This window comes from Stegostoma tigrinum, chromosome 5, assembly GCF_030684315.1.
Source record: "Stegostoma tigrinum isolate sSteTig4 chromosome 5, sSteTig4.hap1, whole genome shotgun sequence".
In the NCBI taxonomy this organism is placed as follows: domain Eukaryota; kingdom Metazoa; phylum Chordata; class Chondrichthyes; order Orectolobiformes; family Stegostomatidae; genus Stegostoma; species Stegostoma tigrinum.
The window spans coordinates 128,464,017-128,486,935 of record NC_081358.1 but is presented as its reverse complement, the minus strand read 5'-3'; the positions used below and the strand labels follow the sequence as shown (position 1 = coordinate 128,486,935).

The 22,919-nt window shown below is 43.8% G+C and overlaps 1 protein-coding gene across 2 annotated transcripts in view; it reads right to left on the bottom strand.

The window, feature by feature from the left end:
• Positions 1 to 22,919, bottom strand: part of atg9b (autophagy related 9B) — a 54,013-nt gene that overhangs the window by 21,672 nt on the left and 9,422 nt on the right. The window contains exons 3-9 of one of the 2 annotated variants that reach the window (XM_048529265.2): positions 20,294 to 20,337; positions 12,651 to 12,715; positions 11,436 to 11,600; positions 4,226 to 4,367; positions 2,212 to 2,960; positions 1,427 to 1,580; positions 1,112 to 1,291 (exon numbers count right to left, since the gene is read on the bottom strand). In XM_048529265.2, the coding sequence (XP_048385222.1) occupies positions 1,112 to 1,291; positions 1,427 to 1,580; positions 2,212 to 2,960; positions 4,226 to 4,367; positions 11,436 to 11,600; positions 12,651 to 12,715; positions 20,294 to 20,337 (1,499 nt within the window). Of the gene's footprint in view, positions 1 to 1,111; positions 1,292 to 1,426; positions 1,581 to 2,211; positions 2,961 to 4,225; positions 4,368 to 11,435; positions 11,601 to 12,650; positions 12,716 to 20,293; positions 20,338 to 22,919 lie in introns of those variants that run through there. The other variant, XM_048529266.2, reaches the window with a different exon arrangement.

The following is a 22,919-nucleotide window of genomic DNA, read 5'->3' as shown; positions in this document are numbered from 1 at the left end:
GGGGTCAATAGATTGTAGTTTGTCCTGTATCTTGAAATCATTAAACTGGCTGTTGTGTATAAATAGTTTGGTTTATTCTTTTTAGATTTTTATTTCCTGTGAGTGATAAACTTCTATTTTATTGTTAAAAATTGCATCTTTATCTACCGAAGTCAGATTTCAATCTGGAATCTGACAGGACCAGCAACAAGATCAGCTGGTATCATAAAATCAAACAAAACAGCACTGTAAAAAAACTACTCTAAATCTATGCTAGTCCTGCTTTCCATAACCTTGAATGTCGTGACATTTCAAATGCACATCCAAGCATTTTTTTTAAAAAAGGTTGTGAGATATCCTGCCTCGGCTCCCCTCCTAGGGCAAAAAGAATCTTCCTGAAATCGCCTCTAAATCTCCTGCTTTTCACCTTAAAATTTATTCCCTTGTATTAACATTCAACTAAGGGCAGCAGATGCTTTCAACTCACCCTGTCCATGCCCCCTCATAACCTTAAACATTTCTATCATGTCCCTTCAGTTTTCTCTGCTCTTAAGAAAACAACCGGAGCTCATCCAGTCTCTTCATTACTGAAGCTCCCCATTCCAGGCCACATCCCGGTGAATCTCCTCTGCACCCCCTCCAGTACAATCACGCCCTTTTTATAGTGTGGGGACCAGATGTGCACACAGCACTCCAGTTTTGGCCTAACCAAAGTTTTGTACAACTCCAACATAACTTACCTGCTCTTATCTATGCCACGACTGATAGAGGCAAGTGTCCTGTATACCTCTTTAACTACCCAATAAACTTTGGCTTGTTGTCTTCAGGGATTCATTGATAAACACCCAAGATCTCTCTCTGTTGCTCTGAGCTCCCTGAAGTCCTGCCATTCATTGAGAACTCTCTTGACTTGTTACTTCTTCCAAGGAGCATTACATCACTCTTCCCAGTTTTGAATTCAATTTGTCACCAGTGATCTGCCCACATGACCAATCTGTTGATATCTTCCTGTAAGCTAAAACCTTCTACCTGACTACCAACCACCTGGCCAATGTGAATATGAGTGAAGGATACAGGTATACACACTATTAGCCAGCTGGCTGCAATATCGTCAACTGTAGCCCCTGCGTACCATTGGGTTCCCGTGTTTCCGAACATCCATCTGTGCAAAGGAGCAGATATCACCAACTCCCACCACCTCCACTGAGAAGTTCCGGAAAAAGTCGATGATCTCCAGAGATCTTGGACGCAAGGAGAAGATCAGCACAAACGGAGTGATGATGGGACTGAGCAACTCCTCCAGAATAAACACCTGGAAAACACCAAGAGATCAAGGGTCAGTCAGACTCACCCCAACGTCCCTTTGAGGGTCAGTCAGATTCTATGCTCGAAGCCTCACACTTCCCCACTTTCCCAAGCAGTGGGATGCATTCTGACATTAACGTACCGCTTTGTACTGGAAGAGCTGAGCCAGCTCATCCCTGGTCTCTGATTTATTGGCATTTCCTTTCCAGTGGTCAGGCATGTAGTGAATGTGGGCCAGCACACACTGCAGCAGTTGTTCTGGGCACCACACCATGTACTCATCGGGAATGAAGGACCTGGTGACAGACACATGTCAGATTTCAACATTATTCCACACACTAGCTCAAACAACATCATCATCAAGGTCAGTATTACTCCAGAAATGGTCAACACAGGAAGATGAGAGCTGCACACTGGAACTGTGTACCACTAGCCTACATTGAGTTGTTGCTGTCCTGGAAGTGTTTTAGGAGAACAGCAGGAGGGACATTTACTTTCATTTTTAAAGTCAAGAAACCTTTAATTGCATTTTTCAGAAAAAAAAGAGTAGTGGGAGCTTTACTCTGTACCTACCCTTATGCTGGCCCTGTGTTGGGAGTTATTGATAGGGACAGTATTGAAGGAGGCTTAATTTTCAGTTTAAAAAACTAATAGAAGCTTTACTTGGTATCCAACCTTGTGATGGGGACAGTGTATTTTGTTTCTTTCCATTTAAAAGAACAGAGGGGGCTTTACCTTCAGTTTAAAACATTGGAGCAATGTGACTTGCAGCTTAAAAGAGCGCAATCTATAGATTACAATGGAATGTCTGTCTACAGTTTTGAGTTCCAATCCTCCTCAGTGACCCCTTTATGCTGAGATATAGTGACTCATTCTAAGATCGATTTCTATACCTGGGTCTGTCAATTACCTTCCCCTGGGCCTCACCTGCACACTGTCACCACTATGCCAAGCACAGTGATGGCAGTCAGGATGTGCTGCACTGTGAGCACATCCTCATCATAGACAGTGAGGGCGATGAGGACTGCCAGGATGGAGCCTGAGAAGAAGGCCAGGTTCTGGGCGAAGACAGTGAGCAGTGGTGAAGTGAAGGAGTTCATGTACTTGGTTGCAGGTTTGTAGCCTCGGCTAAGCCGGGCCTGCAGCTCGTGGTCCAACTCGTTGAAGTGCCGGAGATATAGACGCCCAAAGAGAGACCAACGGCGGGCTCCCAGGCTGCCCGGCTCTCTCTTGATCACCTCTGTGTAACTGAAGAAGGCATAGAGGATCTGCCACACCAGGATGAAGGGGCAAAGCAGGAGGTTGGCAATGCCAATTAACAGCACCGTGCGGCTGAGCTGCTGCGCCAGTTCTAATCGGCTTCCAGAACGCTTGTACTTGGGATGAAGGTTCCACTTATTCTGGAAGAGAGATCCAGGGCCCCAGAAGAAGATCATCTCAAAATTGTACTTGAGGCCTTGGGAGAAGAAGATGGTGTCGCCCATTAATGGGAGGCTGAGATGTACGGGTAGCAGCGACTTGTTCACCATGGCCACCATGTAATTCTTGAAGCGGAGGATGCGATGGTAGATATCGAGCTCAGTCAGCTCCTTCTTGTGGATGCACATCTGTTGCTCTCGCTGCAGCAGGATCAGACGGGCTTGCACCTCTTGCCAGCTGTAGTTACACAACTCGACCTGGAGAAGGCAGCAACAGGCTGTTAACACTTGAAACGAAACTCACAGTGAGATAGTGGTTTTGTTATCAGCCTCACGGTTCAAGCCTGGGCCAGAGAACATACAGTACAAATCCTACCAAAAATTAGTCTGTATCCACAGCAATAGATCGCAAGATGGCAGCAGAGTAGAACGCTCTGGCCAGAGCTCCTCTGCTTGCCGGTCCCCCTTTTCCTTTATTTTTTTCTCCTCTTTGTAACTTTTCCTTCCCCTCCTCCCATCCTACCTGGAGAGGGGAGTCAAGGAGCAAAGCAAACACAGGCTGAGACCCGTGGTAGAGTGGTGCAAGCACAGGCCAAGTCGTGCGGTGGATTGGAATAAGCATGGGTGCACCAAGTCCTGGACGGAGACTGGCACGTGAAGGCAATGTGACCTCGTGTTCTGGGGCCTGCAGGCACGGACGAGAACTTAAGTACTTTTGGTCAATTATTATCGTTCTGGACTTTTCACTGTTTCATGCTAGTCTATATGCTTTTTAATTTGTAACAGAACTATACTTTTATACTGTAAAATTGGGGAGGTGATGGCCTAGTGGTATTATTGCTGGACTGTTAACCCAGAGACCCAGATAACAATCTGAGGATGTGGGTTTGAATCCCACAATGGCAGATAGTAGAACTTGAATTCACTAAAAATATGTGGAATTAAGAATCTAATGATGACCATGAATCCATTGTCAATTGCTGGAAAAATCCATTTGGTTCATTTAATGCCCTTTAGGGAAGGAAACCACCATCCTTACCCAGTTTGGCCTACATGTGACTCCGGACCTACAACAATGTGGTTGTCTCTTAACTCCCCATCTGGGCAATAAAAGTTGCCTGGCCAGAGATACCCTCATCCCTGTTAATGTATAAAGAAAACAAAAATTGTACCTAGGTACTTGTATCCAAGATGATGCCATTACAGACAACCATTGTAAAACCTTTTCACTATACCCTTGTACTTCTGTACTAGAGAACGTGACAATAAAGGAACTTCTTTATTCTACTCTATTCTAGTTATTAGTAGCCTTCTGAACCTGCCAAGACTGAAACTCAGTTTTATGTAACTGCTACAAGGTTCCAACACCAATTTATCACGGCAACTATGACTGACATGCTGACATGCCAAAACAGTGAATATGTACAAGAAGAGACTGAAACACTGATACACCTGAACACAGAACCTGATCAAAGTATTCTGAAAAGGCTCCTGTTAATTGAGCAACAAAGTATGGGTCATACCGTAGGGATCTTCAATGCTTTGATGTAGAATGTCCTGATTTCCCAGTAACTCAGCAGATTGCAGATGACTTTGATCAAGCGGTACACCCAAAACACTGCCGCCATGGTCAGAAGGAAGATAATCCAACCATTCTTCTGAATCCTAGGAATAGATGGAAGAAAATAAGCAGTAGCGGGAATCAGGATTAGGAGGGAATCCATGCATCTTGCTGATTTCAAAAATAATAAAGGTTTACCTGGCAGGTTGGCTGTTTAGCACTGTTTGATGGCTATTTTTATGAAATGCAGAGTCACAGCGTCATAAAAGAGGCCCTTTGGCCCATACAGACTGTGTTGATTTATCTACACTAATCCCACCACCCAAGGATTGGCCCCTGGCCTTGAATGTCATGACATTTTAAGTGCTCATCCAAGTACTTTTTCGAAGTTTGTGAGATTTCCCACCTCGTCTACTCTCCCAGAGGGCGCGTTTCTGATTCACCCTCTCGGTGAAGAAAACCTTTCTCAAATTCCCTCACCACCTTTTGCCCTACATTTTTGTTATTAACCCTTCAACTGAGGGGAACAACTGCTTCATCTCCACCCTGTGCACACCCATCATGAGAACTGGGATCAGCAGGAGGCCATTCAGCCTTCACCTGTGAATGAGGCCATGGTTAATCTACTTCAGTACCATTTTCCTACACATATCCCAAGCTTTAATCTGTAGGAATCTATCAATCTCAGTCTTGAATATACTCAGTAACTTTTCTCCAGAGGATGGTGGAAGCTCAAAATTCCAAAGATTCATCACCCTGTGAAGAAGGAAATTCCCCTGCAGCTCAGTCTTAAAATGGCCTCCCTCTAATTTTGAGACATGGCCCCCTGATTTTTGGTCCTCTAGCCCAGGGAAATCATTCCCTGAGTCTCTCCCCGTTTAAGAGATACTTTGTTTAATGTTTATCCCACCAAAGGGGATAACCTCTCATTTCTCCACATTCTATTCCATTGCAACTCAACCACTCCAAATCTCTTCAAAGTGAGATGTCTCACACTCCCACCTAGCTGTGTCATCTGTAAACTTTCACTTATGTACAATTTTGTTATTGTTTCAAATTTATTTTTCTCCCAAAGTTTGCATTTACAGTTGCTGGCAGCAAATTTCACCTTTTCGAAGGGTCACTGGACTTGAAACCACAGATGCTACCACACCTGTAGAGCTTTTCCAGCAATTCCTGCTCTTGTTTCTGATTTCCAGCATCCACATTCTTTGGTTTTTTTTAAATCTTTCTGAAATTATTCACCAGGACCCCCCAACAAGAGGGCAAAATGGCAACGTTCCCTCCATATCCTACGCAAAATGACAAAACAAACCCATTGCAAACCATTCTTCACATAGGCAGGGAAACTGTACCAGTTCTGCGACTCCCAGAATTCACTTCCAGAATGGGCAGCAAAAACAAAAACATCTCTTAGCAAACCCTGAGACCAGCAGAACATGAAATCAATACTTTCATTTAAAGGTTATTATTAAACTGACATTCAGCACATAGCTAAAATTGACTCCTGGTACTTACATTCCTGGAATTCAATTCGTGGTAATGTTGAAAGCAAGTAGTATTGGCTGTGTGCTATACAGAATCAGAGACTATTACCCCCCCTCACTCAATAATACTGCCCTGTATGCTGTACAGAATCAGAGACTATTACCCCCCCTCACTCAATAATACTGCCCTGTATGCTGTACAGAATCAGAAACGAATGTCCTTATCTGTGGTACAGAACGTACTTATTAGACTGGCTTGGCATATTAATTTTGCATAGGCAGAGGGGAGTGTGTGAGCATTAGTGTGTGAGAGACTGTGCTGAAGTCAGGGGGCAGCAGTGAGTCAGTACCAGAGATGTGGGGCCTTGAAATAAGTACATGGAAAGCAGTCATTGGCCAACAAGATACTGTAAACACGGGGGATTCTTCTGCAACCAGCCAGTCACCCATCATCTTAGCTCAGGACACAACAAGAAACAGCTGGCTAAACATTCGTGTATTAGATATCACAGTGTTTGAATCTCTTGGCATCACCCATCCCCAGGGTAAATGGTTTCCTCCACAGCTTCGTACATCCTGCATTCTCAGGGCACAGAGTTAGTAAATGACGTGCCCTTTGAAAAAAGTGGATAGGAAGAATGCTAGAATGAGAGTTAGGAATAACAAGGAGCGGGAGTAAGGGCTGGGATGAGAATGGGAGTAAGTCAGAGAGAGAGGGGAAAGGGGGGGGAGAGAGAGAGAGTGCGAGAGAGAGCGAGTCTGTGTGCGTCAGATAGCACGTGGAGATGGACAGCAAAATGGGAAAGAGGAGAGGGACAAGGTGAGCTTTGTATAGAGTGGGAGAGAGGCAACACTGGGCCAGTCACTTATTATCATCAATGCTTGTGAAAGTGCTAGTGCACTGTCTTGGTGACTTGGTCAGCCAATGTCAAACAGCAGAAAGAATCACATGGATGAGGGTCTGGAGTCACAGAGGCCTAGGGCAGCTAATGATGACAGATTTGTTTCAATGGACTTTTAACACAACCAGATCATTGAATTCTATATTTATTTAGTTAACTAATTTAATGTGGGAATAGAAAATCAGTACAATGTTTAGACAGAAAGAGATTGTTGAATGATGTGGGAAAGAGAAATTTGGGTGTCCTTGTACATGAATCACAAAACATTAACATGCAGGCACAGCAAGTGATTTGTAAGGATTTTATTTGCAACAGGCTGAAGTATACAAGTAGGTATGTTTTGCATGCTACTTTCTCATTTAGCTCTTTACCAGCTCTGAAAAGTGATTAGAGATCATAGATAAATGTTTGGCCTTACCACATCCCATGAAAACAAAAATGAGAAAAGACATATTGACCTTGGAAAATGTGCAGCAGATTAACCAGAATTGCTTCCAGGACTCAGAGATGATGGGAAATTGTACAGAATTGTGGTTCCTAGAGTACAGAAGCTGAAAGGGTGATTTGAATGAAGTTTGTAGGGTTTATAAAGGAACTTTATAAAGGAGAACATAGAACATAGAACAGTACAGCACAGCACGATGTTGTGCTGAACTTTTACCTTAATCCCAAGGTCTATCTAACCTCCACCCCTACCTTATACTATCATCCATGTGCCTATCTAATAGCTGCTTAAATGCCCCTAATGAGGGCAACTTCACTACCCTCTACAGCAATGCATTCCACATCTCGACCACTCTGAGTAAAGAACCTAGCTCTGACATCTCCCCAATATCTACTTCCACTCACTTTAAAACTATGTGCCCTCATAATAGTTACCTCCACCGTAGGAAAAAGTCTCTGGCAGTCCACTCTATCTATACCTATGATCATTTTGTACACCTCTATCAAGTCACCGCTCATCCTTAGTTGTTCTAAAATGGATAGAAGCAAAAACTTCCCAGAGGTGGGCGAGTCTAGGAAAATGGGACATAAAATCAAAACACTGCCATTCAGGAAAGAAACAAAAATAGAAATTGCTGGCAAAATTCAGCAAGTTTGGCAGCATCTGTAGGAACAAAACAAAGTTAAGAGACCAGTGACTTTTCAGCAGAACTGATAACAGCTGGGAAAACTGGTATTTATGCTAAAGACAAGGTTGGTAGGGATGAAATGGGTTGTGGGAGATGAAATGAGGCAGAGCCAGAGTGAGAGAGTTCAAGTGAAAACAAGAGCGAGAGAGAGTGAACGAAAGTGAGACTATGAGAGTGAGAGCAAGAAACGGCAAGCGAAAATGAGACTGAGCAAGAGTGAGAGATGGCAAGAGCAAGAGAATGCTATGGCAGAGGTAGGTAAACAGGTGCATTATTGATGGCAGATCATGACAGAAGCGAAGCTGAATAAGTGACAATGAGAACAGAGGGTAGTGAAGAATGTGGAAAGCAAACTATGGAATGTGATAACAGGTCTGAGAGTGGGTGAAAATGGCTAGGCTGTTCTAAAAGTAACACATCATAATAGGGCTGGGTGTTTTGGTGAGTTTAAAAAAAACTGAAGTATGGAATATGGCTCTAAAGTCATTTAACTCGATGTTGAGCTCAAAAGGCTACAGAGTTCCCAAGCAGAAAATAAGATGCTGTTCTTCCAGCTGAAGTTGAGCTTCACTGGAGCATTGCAGCAGGCCTGAGACAAAGATGTTGGCCAGGGAACACAGAGGTGCCATGTAGTGGCAGGCAACTGGAAGCTCAGTCACCATTTCCAAAATGCTCCCCCAACTGAAACTTCACTCCACTGGCTGGGCTCACTTCCCAAAACTAGGTCCGGTATAACCCCTTCACTGGTTCAACTGTATAAATATGTCAAGAATACCTCCTGAAACGGACCTTACAAATTCTGCCCCATCCAAGCCCCTAGCACATAGAGAGTCCCAGTCAATATATGATAAGTTAAAATCACCCATCGCAACAACCCTGTTATTTTTACATTTTTCCAAAATCTATCTACATATTCTCTCGTCTATCTCCCACAAGTACCCCGGGCATTTGACTTCACCTTCCCTACTCCTCAGTTCTACCCATATTGCCTCGCTGAATGAGTCCTCTGATGTATCCTCCCTCAGTACAGCTGTGAGATACTCCTTTACCAGTAATGCAACTCCCTCAACCCTTTTATCTCCCATTCTATCACACCTGAAGCATTCAACTGCCAATCCTGTCCCTCTTTCAGCCAAATCTCCGTAATTGTAACAATGTCATAGTTCCAAATACTAATCAACACTCTGAGTGCATCTACCTTGCCAATTATACTTCTCACATTGGAACACATGCATTTCAGACTACCTCCCCTGTTCTTTTCAGGGATGCTTCATTGCCTGTTCTTGTTCTTAGTCATGTTCGCCCTAGTCTCTACCTCTCCCTCAATTTCTGCATCTACTACCCTACTCCTCTGCTTCCCATCCTGCCAGGTTAAACCTTCTCCAAACACTCTATCAAGTACCCCCCCAAGGTGTAACCTGTCCAGTTTGTATAGATCCCATCTCCCCCAGAACCGATCCAATGTACCAGGAATTTGAAACCCTCCACCTCACACTATCTTTTCAGCCACATGTTCATCCTATATATCCTGCTATTTCTACTCTGACCAGTTAATGGCACTGGTAATAGTCCTGAGATAACTACCTTCAAGGTCCTCCATTTCAACTTTCTTCCCAGTTCTCTATACTCTGCTTTTAGGGCCTCATCCCATGTTTTCACCTATGTTGTTAGTAACAATGACCACCGGTTGTTCGTCCTCAATCTCCAGAATTTCCTACAACCGCTCAGAGACATCCAGGATCCTAGAGCCAGGGAGGCAACACACCATCCTGGATTCTCGTTTGCAACCACAGAAACGTATATAGCTAGGGTTATAAATGCTATTTCTCTCCATCCCTCTGCAGCAAAGCCAACCATGGGCACTGCGAATTTGACTGCTGCTGTTATCCCGAGAGGCTAATCCCCGCAACAGCATCCAAAATGGTATATCTGTTTTGCGTGGGAATAGCCGCAGGAGATTCATGCACTGCCTGCTTAGCCCTCCTGCTCTGCCTGATGGTCACCCATTGCTTTTCGGCCTGGAGGAGTCTGGGTCTGCATTCCTTAACAGCAGGTTCCTCCACAATACCCTTTATGCCCATACTGACTGCGAAGTCCACACCCAGAATGCAAATGAGTGACAACTCAGTACCCTCTGGTTGGATCTTCTTCCACCACACTCTCAGGTAGTGTACTCCAGATCCTTGTTGAAGAGGAAAGGTAAGGTCTCTGCAAACCAGACCTATTTCCTCATTTTCACACCTTTCCTTTACACCTACTTTACTTGTCTCCTTTACCATCATTAGCACTCCCTTAATCTTCTGCTGTAGGCACCCTCACCATCCATTCTACCTGCTCCTTCTCCACCTCTATCAACAGGAGAAAAACCAGTCCTGAAGTCATATTGCTCTCAAAACATTAACACTGCATCTCTCTCCACCTATGCTGCCAGACCTGTTGAATTTCTCCAGCATTTTGATTTTAGAGGAAGCTCATGTTGCTCAATGCATTTCCAAATTGAACCATGGTCACGTGTATGAAAGGATATGAACTTTCCACTAATCTTTCAATTTCTACTCTAGCTGCATATCTGCAATTACTTGAAAGGCTGCAGTACTTGCATATAAATAAAAGCAAGTGTATTTTGTTTCACTGTTACTTCGTTGACAGGTACGAGGCAATATAAACTAATTAGCTTCATGGCTTTGAGTTTCACAATGAATAAAGAACAAGAGGAGATCACTCAGCACTTCAAGCCTGCCTCATCATTCAACAGAGCATGGCTGATCTGACTCTAACCACAAGTCTACATTCCTCCGCATTTCCGATAATGTTTCATCTCCTTTGTCATTAAGAATCTATCTAAAGATTTTTGCAAGCACTGACTTTTGAGGAAGGATCTAAACAGCCACAACCTTTTGTGAGAAGAAACGTTTCCTCACCTGTGTCTTAAATGGGCTCGATTATTTTTAACAAAAAGCTTCCTGTGACCCTTCCTCAGAACCTCTTGGTTCTAGAGAAGGGTCACCAGACCCAAAATGTTAACTCTGATTTCTCTTCACGGATGCACCAGACCTGCTGAGCTTTTCCAGCAATTTCTGTTTTTGTTTCTGATTTCCAGTATCTGCAGTTCTTTTGGGTTTCCCTTATGTTTAAACTATAACCCTTAGCCCTAGATTGTCCCACAGTGGAAATATCCTCTCAGCATCTACCCAGTCAATTCCCCTCAGGATCTTATTTGTTTCAATTAAGTCACATCCGATTCTTCTAAACTCCGGAAAGGCAATCCGCTGATTCCAGGTATTAGTCTTGTGAACTGCTTCCAATATATTAATACCGTTCCACAAGTATGGTGACCAGTACTTTAGGTGGGGTCTCACCAATGCCCTGAATAACCGAAGCATAACCTCACTATCTTTGTATTCAATTTCACTCACAATAAAACATAAGATTCCATTAGCTTTCCTGATTACTTGCTGGGCTTTGTAGTCCGTGCTTTCGGACACCCAGAACTCTTTGCACCTGACAGCAACCTCTCACAATCTAAAATAACATGTTTTATTTCATTCTTTTTGCCGAAATGTACAATTTCAGATTTTCCCATGTCGCATTCCATTTGCCAAAGTTATCGATTTGTTGTGGCGCCCCTCTCACCAAGATGAGGATCTTACCTGGCAGTGCATTGCTCAGTGGGTAGGATAGCATCTGGCAGAGTGACTTTATTCCTCTCTGGGTGGCTGGAGCCCGTGTGATTTATGAACTTATTTGCAAACAGCACGTCATATTCCACACAGTTGAATAGGAAAGTTGTGAATAGGACAACAAATAAGAACTGCCTGATATAGAAGAGAAGAACGCTTGATATGAGTGTCAGGCAAAACAGAGTTTTATCTAACATTCCCAATTCTAAATTCTAACTCTTTTCTAATTTCTACTGAAAACACTGACTCTTGTCAGAGTGTGGGTTCGAGTGCAGAGGGAATTTGGATTGAAATTCTACTGTTTTTATTTCTGAATCCTACTAATAATGCTTCCAACGCCTACTTAATCTCTCTTACCATTGAAATGTTTTCATCATAATGATTAAGGCTCCACTTCACCCTCTTCAAATCCTTGCCCTTTCTTTAGGCATTACTACCTGCTAGATTCACTTGTTAGTAGTCAGCAGTGGCCCAGATGGTTGCGCACTTGAATTGCAAGTTTGGATGATCAAGTTCATCCCAGAAGCTTCAGCATAACATCTAAGGTGCCACACAAATTCAGTACTGAGACAGTGCTCAGTGACAGACACGTAGTATTAAACAGAAGCTTCCTCTGTTGTCTCAGATGGGCATGCAAGATTCTGTGGAACCATTCCAAAGAAGAGCAGGGGAAGGATCCCTAGTACATTGGCCATTATCCTTCATTCAAAACCATTAGAAATAATGATTTGAACATTATAACAATAACGCTTATAGGAACTTGCTGTGCACAAATGGTCTTCCATGTTTCATCTATTACAATAGCAACCAAATTTCATGAAATATTTAAAAGCCTATAATTCCTTTCATGCATCCTAAAATTGTGAATGGTGTTACAGAGCCAAGAAGTCTTTATTTTCTACACCCAGTGCTATCTTCTATCCATCTGTGTGTAATGGCTATTATGTCATACTCTCTAACTTGAATTACAGCAGCAATTAATTCAGATTGTTCTACTCAGTTTTACTGTTTTAATTCATAGTACTGAATAACGGCTTTATCCTTACTGATGCTGTATCTGTCCTCAACATGTTTGACAGTCCAACGTAGAGCTTTACTATATATCTAACTATCCAAACACATCTCACACATATTATTGTATTTTCCCTGAGACAATAAGTATCTTAATATCAAGATTATACTTACACCAACTCAAAAAATTCAGACAGCATCATGCAGGCAAAGCCATTCTTCTGGTGGAAGTGGTAGATGTGAATAATAGGTTAAGGGTAAACCTACTGCTGTCACTATGCAATAGTAGGCACCCCACTGCACAGACTCCTCTTCCTTGCAAACCCTTTCCCTCTCATAATGTAGCATACCACAGTAGATCTACAGCACCTATATTTGGACAAAGATTATAATGGAGGTCTGCAGCCAAGTGGATCTGCTGGAACCCAGAGTGAGCACTGGAGAGCAGATAATGGCTGTGTAGGTGCCTTTTGGTAACACTGCTGACAACACCTACCACTTTGCTGGTGATTGAGAGGAGACTGATGGGGCGGTGATTGACTGGGTTGCTTTTATCCTGCTTTTCTGTGGACAGGCCATACTTGGACAGTATTTCATCCTGCTTCATAGATTTCAGTGTTGTAGTCCTGGAACAGCTTAGATAGGGGTGCAGCCAGTATTTGTGATGGTGGAGACTCACGAAGAAGTCAAGAAGACTCATCTACCTGGTTTTCTTTGTCGCAAATGATTACAAAGACCAGCCTGCTCTGTTTTCAGTCCAGGGCACGCAGCTCAATGATAGGGGTGGCAATGGCCTTGTGTACTATCGCTGGACTGTTAATCCAGAGACCTGGATAACATTCTGGGCAGCTGGGTTTGAATCCTGCCATGGCAGTTGGTGGAATTTGAATTCAATAAAATATCTGGAATTAAGAATTTAATGATGACCATGAATCCACTGTCAACTGTTAGAAAAGCCCACCTGGTTCACTAATGTCCTTTCGGGAAGAAGACTGCCATCCTTAGCTGGTCTGGCCTACATGTGACTCCAGACCCATTTCTGATGAAGGTCTGGGCCCAAAATGTCAGCTTTTGTGTTTCTAAGATGCTGCTTGGCCTGCTGTGTTTATCCAGCTCTACACTTTGTTATCACAGCAATGCAGCTGACCCTGAAATACCCTCTGGGCAGTTAGAGATGGGCAATAAATGCTGCCTAGCCAGTGACGTCCTCATCCTGCTAATGGATTAAAGCATGAAGGAATACAATGCATGTGCAGTGTGAAGATGAAATGTCTCCACAAATACTCAGCAGTTTACATTCACAAATTTATAGATTTGCATCAAGGAGATGGGCAAGGGCACCACTATTCTGCTGAGGGGCAAAACATTCCCAGGGACAGTGCAGCACGAGTCAGAAATATTCACTGAAAGGAATGATTCTCTGTGTATTCTGTGTCAGGCTATTACTAGACTAGTCTATGGGATAGCTCTCTCAACTTCAGTATAATTATCCAGAATAAGGTAGGTGAGCTTGCAGCTTGGATAGGTACCTGGGACTTCGATGTTGTGGCTATTCCGGAGACATGGATAGAGCAAGGTCAGGAATGGGTGTTGCAGGTTCCAGGGTTCAGATCTTTCATTAAGGTCAGGGAAGGTAATAAAAGAGGGGCAGGTGTGGCTTTGTTAGTCAAGGACAGTATAACGGTGGCTGAAAGAACTTTTGATGAGGGCTCGTCTGCTGAGGTGGTATGGGCTGAGGTTGCTGAGGAAGGTTTGTCGACTGAGTCAGTATGGGTGGAAGTTAGGAACAGCAAGGGAGCAGTCACCTCACTAGGGGTTTTCTACAGACCCCCAAATAGCAGTAGGGAGATCGAAGAACTCATAGGCCGGCAGATTGTTGAAAAGTACAAATGTAGCAGGGTTGTTATGGGTGACTTCAACTTTCCCAATATTGATCGGAACCTCCTTAGTGCAGATGGTTTGGATGGAGCCGTTTTTGTCAGGTGTGTTCAGGAGGGTTTCCTTACTCAGTATGTGGACAGGCTGACGAGGGGGGAGGCCATTTTGGATTTGGTGCTCGGCAATGAGCCAGGTGTCAGATATCGTGGTGGGAGAACACTTTGGCGACAGTGACCACAACAACCTCACATTTACCATAGCCATGGAAAAGGAAAGGAGCAGTTACCAGGGGAAGAGGAAACTATGACGCTATCAGACAGGAGTTGGGAAGTACAGATTGGGAGCAATTGTTCCACAGAAAGGGCACAGCAGACATCTGGAGGCTGTTTAAGGAGCAGTTGTTGCGAGTGATGTATAAATTTGTTCCTCTGAGACAGGTAAGAAGGGGTAAAGATTAAGGAGCCTTGGATGACGGGTACAGATGTGCTTCTTGTCAAATAGAAAGAGGCAGCTTACGTAAGGTGGAGGAAGCAAGGGTCTAGCACAGCTTTAGAGGATTACAGGCTCGCTCGGAAGGAGCTCAAAAGTGGACTGAGAAGGGCCAGGAGGGGGCACGAAAAAAGCCTGGCAGGAAGGATTAGGGAGAACCCGAAGGCATTTTACTCATACGTGAGGAATAAGAGAATGATCAGGGAGAACATAGGGCCGATCAGGGATAGCGTAGGGAACTTGTGCGTGAAGTCTGAGCAGATAGGGGGAGCCCTAAATGAGTTTTTTGCTTCGGTTTTCACTAAAAAAAGGGACCTTGTTGTGAATGAGAACTTTGAGGAGCAGGAAAACAGGCTTGAACAGATCAAGATTGAGGAAGTTGATGTGCTGGAAATTTTGACAAACATTAAGATTGGTAAGTCCCCAGGGCCAGACCAGATTTATCCTAGGTTGCTCTGGGAAGCGAGAAAGGAGGTTGCTAAGCCGCTGGCAAAGATCTTTGCTTCCTCACTCTCCACGGGAGTTGTACCAGAAGATTGGAGGGAGGCAAATGTTGTTCCTCTTTTCAAGAAAGAGAATAGGGAAATCCATGGAAATTACAGACCAGTCAGTCTTACATCTGTGGTCAGTAAGATTTTGGAAAGAACTCTGAGGGATAGGATTTATGACTATTTGGAAAAGCATAGCGTGATTAAAGGGAGTCAGCATGGCTTTGTGAGGGGCAGGTCATGCCTGACAAATCTTATTGAGTTCTTTCAGGGAGTCATGAGACAGGTTGATGAGGGTCGAGCAGTGGATGTGGTGTACATGGACTTCAGCAAGGCATTTGATAAGGTTCCCCATGGCAGGCTCGTTCATAAAGTCAGGAGGTATGGGATACAGGGAGATTTGGCTGTCTGGATTCAGAATTGGTTGGCTGACAGGAAGCAGAGAGTGGTTGTAGATGATAAGTATTCCACCTGGAGGTCAGTGCTGAATGGTGTCCCACAGGGCTCTGTTCTTGGGCCTCTGCTCTTTGTAGTTTTTATAAATGACTTGGATGAGGAGGTTGAGGGGTGCATTAGTATGTTTGCTGATGACACAAAGGTTGGAGGTGCTGTTGATAGTATCGAGGGCTATTGCAGGCTTCAGCGAGACATTGACAGAATGCAGAGCTGGGCTGAGAAATGGCAGGTGGAGTTCAACCTGGATAAATGCGAAGTGATGCATTTTGGAAGGTCGAACTTAAATGCTGAATATAGGAATAAAGGCAGGATTCTCGGCGGTGTGGAGGAACAGCGGGATCTTGGTGTTCAAGTGCATAGCTCCCTCAAAGTTGCCACCCAAGTGGATAAGGTTGTTAAGAAAGCATATGGTGTTTTGGCTTTCATTAACAGGGGGATTGAGTTTAAGAGCCGCGAGGTTATGCTGCAGCTCTACAAAACCCTGGTGAGACCACACTTGGAATATTGTGTCCAGTTCTGGTCGCCCTGTTATAGGAAAGATGTGGAGGCTTTGGAGAGGGTACAAAGGAGGTTTTCTAGGATGCTGCCTGGACTGGAGGGCTTGTCTTATGAGGAGAGGTTGACTGAGCTTGGACTTTTCTCTCTGGAGAGAAGGAGGAAGAGAGGTGACCTGATCGAGATGTACAAGGTAATGAGAGGCATGGATGGAGTCGATAGCCAGAGACTTTTCCCCAGGGCAGGATTGACTGCCACGAGGGGTCATAGTTTTAAGGCGTTAGGAGGAAGGTTCTTCACCCAGAGAGTTGAGAGTGGATGGAATGCTTTGCCAGTGGGAGTCGTGGAAGCAGAGTCATTAGTGATATTTAAGCGAGTGCTGTACATGCACATGGACAGCAGTGAATTGAGGGGAATGTAGGTTAGGTTATTTTAATTTTGGATTAGGATTAATCCACAGACAACGTCGTGGACTGAAGGGCTTGTACTGTGCTGTACTTTTCTATAATTCCCCAGATAGTACGGAACTCTATTCCGTATAGTTGACACGGCTGGTTGTATCTTCGCTGTGTCCTGACGCGATGTCCAAGGTGCAGACGAGAGGCCCAATCCATTTTACACAAACGAGACCTGGTTGCCCCTTGCATGAAACGTTACAGATTGCTGCATGACCAGGTACTCACACAACTAACAGGACACCATAGACATCCGTCTTGCTGGTCTCTTTTCACAGGGCAGCCAGGAATAGGTCACATTGTTGCTGCAGGCACTCAATTATGATGTCAAGATTAAATCAATTTGCTTTTTTATTCTTTTATTGGATGTTGGTGTCACAGGCCGGGTAAGGATGACAGATTTCCTATCTGAAATGCCATTAGTGAGCCAGCAGGCTCCTTATGACACGCTTAGACTATCTTTTTATTCCACATTTTGCTGATTTCAAGTTTGGCTGTCTGCCAAGGTGGGATTTGTACGCAGAGTCACATACAGCATGGAAACAGACCCTTTGGTCCAACTCGTCCATGCCGACCAGATATCCTAAATTAATCTTGTCCCATTTGTCAGCATTTGGCCCTTATCGCTCTAAATCCTTCCAATTCACACACCTATCTGGATGCCTTTTAAATATTGTAATCATACCAATCTCCAACCCTTCCTCTGGCAGCTCATTCCATATATGCACCATCCTCCGCATGAAAAAGTTGCATGTTGTTATGTCCCTTTTATATATTTCCCCTCTCACATTAAACCTCTGCCCTCTAGTTTTGGACTTCCTCACCCTGGGGAAAAGACCTTGCCTATTTACCTTATCCATGCCTCTCATGGTTTTATAAACCTCTATAAGGTCACCCCTGAGCCTCTGGCACTCCAGGGAAAACAGCCCCAGCTATTCAACATCTCCCTATAGTTCAAATCCTCCAAACCTGGCAACAATTGTTCTAAATCTTTTCCGAACCCTCTCTAGTTTCCTATGGAAGGAGACCAGAATTGCTCGCAATACTACAAAAGTGGCTGAACCAATATTCTGTGCAGCTGTAACAACAATTCCTATACTCAATGCACTGGCCAATACAGGCCAGCATACCAGAAGCCTTCTTCACCACCCTATCTACCTGCGACTCCACTTTCAAGGAACTATGAACGTGCACTCCAAGGTTCTTTGTTCAGCAACTGTCTCCAGGACCTTATACACTTACTATTAAGTGCTGCCCTGATTTGCCTTTCCAAAGTGCAGCACCTCACATTTATCGAAATTAAACTCCAGCTGTTAGTCTTGTATCCATTGGCCCATCTGATCAAGGTCTCGTTGTAATCGGAGGTAACATTCTTCACTATCCACTACCCCTCTAATTTTAGTGATATCTACAAACTTACTAACCATACCTCCTATGTTCAAATCCCAATCACTTGTATAAATGATGAAAAGCAGTGGACTCAGCACCGATCCTTGTGGCACGCCGCTAGTCATGGGCCTCCAATCTGAAAAGCAACCCTCCACTACAACCCTCTTTCTTCTACCTTTGAGCCAGGTCTGAATCCAAATAGCTAATTCTCTCTGTATTCCTTGTGATATAACCTTGCTAACCCATCTACCATGAGGAACTTTGTTCAACGTTTTACTAAAGCCCAAATAGATCACATCCACCTATCTGCCCCAATCAATCCTCTTCATTACAACCTCAAAAAACTCAATCAAGTTAGTGAGACACAATTTCCCATGCACAAAGCTATGCTGAATATCCCTAATCAGTCCTTGTCTTTCCAAAACCTGTCCCTCAGGATTCCCTCCAACAACATATTAACAGTGAGAACAGAATTAATGCTTCGAGTCCAATATGATTCCACTTCAGAACACTACAGAATCCTTACAGTGTGAAAGTAGGCCATTTGGCCCATCAAGTCCACCATATCATCCCTCCAAAAAAGCATCCCACCCTGAACTGTTCCCCCGCTTCCACATAATCCTGCATTTCCCGTAGCTAACTCACCTAGCCTGCACAAGCCTGGACACTATGAGGCATTTTAGCATGGCCAAACTTTGGACAATGGGAGGAAATCAGAGCACATGGAGAAAACACACACAGACATGGGATGAATGTGCAAACAACACAAAGTCACCAGAGGCTGGAATCAAACCCAGGTCTCTGGTGCTGAGAGGCAGTAGTGCTAACCACCGAGTTATCCAGCGACAAAACAGGACTTGAAATGTTAACACTGTTTCTCTCTCTAAAGATGCTGCCAGACCAGCTGAGTTTCTCCAGCATTTTCTGTTTTTATTTCCAAAGTATTAGCCCGGGGCTTTGGATTATTAGTCCAGTGACATTGTCATCAGTCTCTTGCCTGCACAAAGGTGATGGTGAGCCTCCTTCTTGTAATGCTACAAATGTGCATTGTAGGTAAATCCACAATGCCATTAAGAAGGGAGTTCCAGGATTCTGATCTAATGACACTGAAGGAATAGCGATATTTTTCCATGTCAGTGTGGTGAGTGGCTTGGAGAAGAACTTGCAGATGGTGGCATTTTCATTTATCTACCACCTTTGTCCTTCCAGACAGAAGTGATTGTGGGTTTGGAAGTTGCTGTCTAACGGATCTTTGGTGAATTTCTGCAGTGTATCATGTACATAGTACACACTGCTGAGAGTGAGCATCAGTAGTAAAGGGAGTGGATGTTTGTGGATGTGATGCCAATCAAGCAGGCTGCTTTGTCCTAGATGGTGTCAAGTTGAGCGTTATAGGACTGCACTCATCCAGGCAAGTGGAGAGTATTCCATCACACTCCTGATTTGGGCTTTGCAGATAGTGGACAGGCTTTCAGGGAGTCAGGACATGAGCCACTTGCTGCAGTATTCCTAGCCTCTCACCTGATCTTGTAGCCAGTGTTTATATGGCGAGTTCAGTTGGTTTCTGCTCAATGGTAACCCCTGGACATTGACAGTAAGGATTTAAATCTTGCAATGCCATTGAATGTCAAGGGATACTGGTTAGATTCTCTCTTGTCAGAGATGATCAGGGCCTGGCACTTGCGTGGTACGAATGTTGCTTGCCATTTATTAGCCCAATGCTGGATTCTGTCCAGTTCTTACCGAATTTGTACAGGGACTGCTTCAGTGTCCGAGTGACAAACAGTGCTGAACAATGTGCAAACATCCCCACATATGAAGGGGGGAAAGGTCAATGATGAAGCAGCTGAAGATGGTTGGGCCTCAGACGTGACCCTGAGGAACTCCTGCAAATTCGGGATGGAAAACAAGTGCTGGACTTGCCAGTGAAATCAACATCAATGAAAGATTTAAGGGATTAAACCAAGGAGGCTTGTGTGGAGCATGAACTCTTCTGACCCATTCTGTTTTTAACTTGCCATGTCTGACTATCCACAGAACATGGCCAACGCTCCTCCATCCCACATCCCTCAATGCCGAGAGGCGTCACTGCATTCTTTGCAGGACAGCACCCAATTTACAATCGTAATGAGAAATATAAGCCATTGCACCATGGTCAAAAGGATATTCTTGTGAAGAAATTATCTAGGTTCTTAATATGATGCCATGAATCTGTATAAGAAAAGAAAAACACAATTAGCCAGGTCAGCATTTAACTGACTCTGCACATAACCTCTGACATCACCTGCATCCGTCCCTGCTTAAGTTCAGCTTTTGCTGACCGTCCATGACTTTGTTATTATTACAAGCCACATTGGTATGGAAGTAATGTCACTGAACCAGTGATTCAGAGCCACGAACCCACGTTCTGGGTACATGGATTCAAATCCCATTATGGCAGATGGTAAGACAGCAACCGGGTAGCTATTGTGAATTACTGTAAAACAAAAATCTGGTTCACTAACATCTATTAGGGAAGGCAATTTGCTGTCCTTGCCTGACGTGACCTGTCAATTAAAAGGAAAAAGTAGCAAGCATTCCGATTCATTATTTTAGGTCAGTAGGGAAACGGCCTAGCATGCCAGACATCCCAAGGAAACTAATAATGAATTATTATTCCACCTTTAATAAATTGTATCTCAAGTGAAGTAATGGGAGTACAACTTCATCACGTAGGATGTAGATCCTGCAGCATGTGGGAAATTGTAGATGCATCATGTCTTCAACACAAAAATATCTACAGTTGAAAATGCTTGGACATCAGACTTCAGTACTCAAGGGGCAAATACAGTCCTTGTCAATGGGTCAGGTGGCCACACAGGGTAGGAGCATGCTGGCATAAAGAGAATGAGTAACCACCAGTATCAGAAAAATCTCCTGGATCGTATGTGCTAGATCTCAGCATGCTAAAGGATAGGGCTATACAGCGGATGCATTGGTAAATGTCTTTGAAAATTCTGCAGATTGTGGAAAGGTTCCAGCTAACTGGAAAGTAGAGCCACTAAATGTAATCACATCTATTATCTCTGGAAGGGAGGAAATGAGAGAATGTAGACTGACAAACCTTGAATATCATCACATTTCGTCAAAGGTTTATGTCTTGTACTCATCAGGACATTTCCCAGAATATCAATGTAAAGGAAAACAGTATTTAGATATTTTCTCATCAGAGATAGTATTACACACCTCAGAGCAGGCAGCACTTGAGCTCAGGCCTCCTGGCTCAGAGATATTTGGGAACATTTTACACTGGATGAGAAGTGTTGATTGCATGACAGGTGGACTTTGATCGAGTTGTTGCGATGGAGAACGCACCAGTTGGATGACTGACTCACAATTAACTGACATGACATTTGTCAACTAATCAGCACTCCACAAAATATTGTTCACCTTTACACTGACAACCTTGCAAATGCTTTGTTGGGTACAAGATGAAAAGCTTCAATAAAACATGTCTTCTCGGTGACACTTAAATTTGGTAGTACCAAACAACTAACTATTGTCCTTCTAGCTTGATATCAGCAGGGGCAATCCACAGGGATCTGTGTGAAGGCCTCAATGACTGATCGTATATATTTATAAATTACAAGACAGGTTAGAAGCCAAAAGCCCAAATTTGCCCACAGCACAAAAGACAGCAGCATTATAAGTTGTATCAGCGATCCTAAGAACTGCAGATGCTGGAGAATCCAAGATAACAAGGTGTAGAGTTGGATGAACACAGCAGGCCAAGCAGCACTCCTAAGATGCTGCTTGGTCTGCTGTGTTCATCCAGCTCTACCTTGTTATCTAGCATTATAAATTGCGCAATTGGAAGCATGAAATACAGCATATTGATAAGTTAAGTGAACGGGCAAAACTGTAGAAAATGGATTTCAATGCAAGAAACTGGAAATTTTTCACTTCGGACCTAAAACAAATAAAAAGAAGAGAGCTTTCTAAATGGTGAAATGCCTACAATCAGTACAGGTCCAAAGAAATGGAGGGATTATCTCCATACACTGATCATTCAAGTAGCATGGACAGACACAGAAAATAATCATAAAAGCTAGAAAAGCAGGAGTTAACAGTTATGCATCAGCTAAAGAAATCCTGGTTACAGCACCCTGGGTACCAGCTGGCTCTGTACGCCATGTTAGTCACTGTATACTGGCCTGGGATGGCTTCCAATGGCTTTTAGTTTATTTGACCATTGGATGTGGGTCTTGTTCGCTGGGCGAGCATATTCCTTAATTGCCTTGGAGAGCATACTTTTGAACTACCTTTTGAAACATTGCAGTCATTAAGTGTAGGGACATCCCAGTGGTTTTAGGGAGGAGATTCCCCGTGTCACTGGAGGAACAGTGATTTGGTTCCAAGTCAGGATGGTGAATGGCTCAGAGGGTAACTTGCAGTTGGTGACATTCCCATGTGTCTGCTGCCCTTATCCTTCTAGGTGGCAGAAATTTCAAGTTTTGGATGAGCTGAAAGAGGCTTGGTGAGTTACTGGATCTTGTAGCTGGTATACATTGCTGCCACTGTTCATCAAAGCTGGGTGGAATAAATGTTGAAGGCGGTGAATAGAGTGTTAATCAAACAGGCTGTTATGACCTAGATGGTGTCAAACTTCTTGAGTGAGTTGGAACAGAAACCATCCAGGCAAGCGGGGAGTATTCCATCACAACCCTGACTATTGGCATGGCTTTGGGGAGCCAGGAGGTGAGCTACCTGCAGTGGAATTCCTAGCCTCTGAACTCGACTTGTAGGCACAGTAT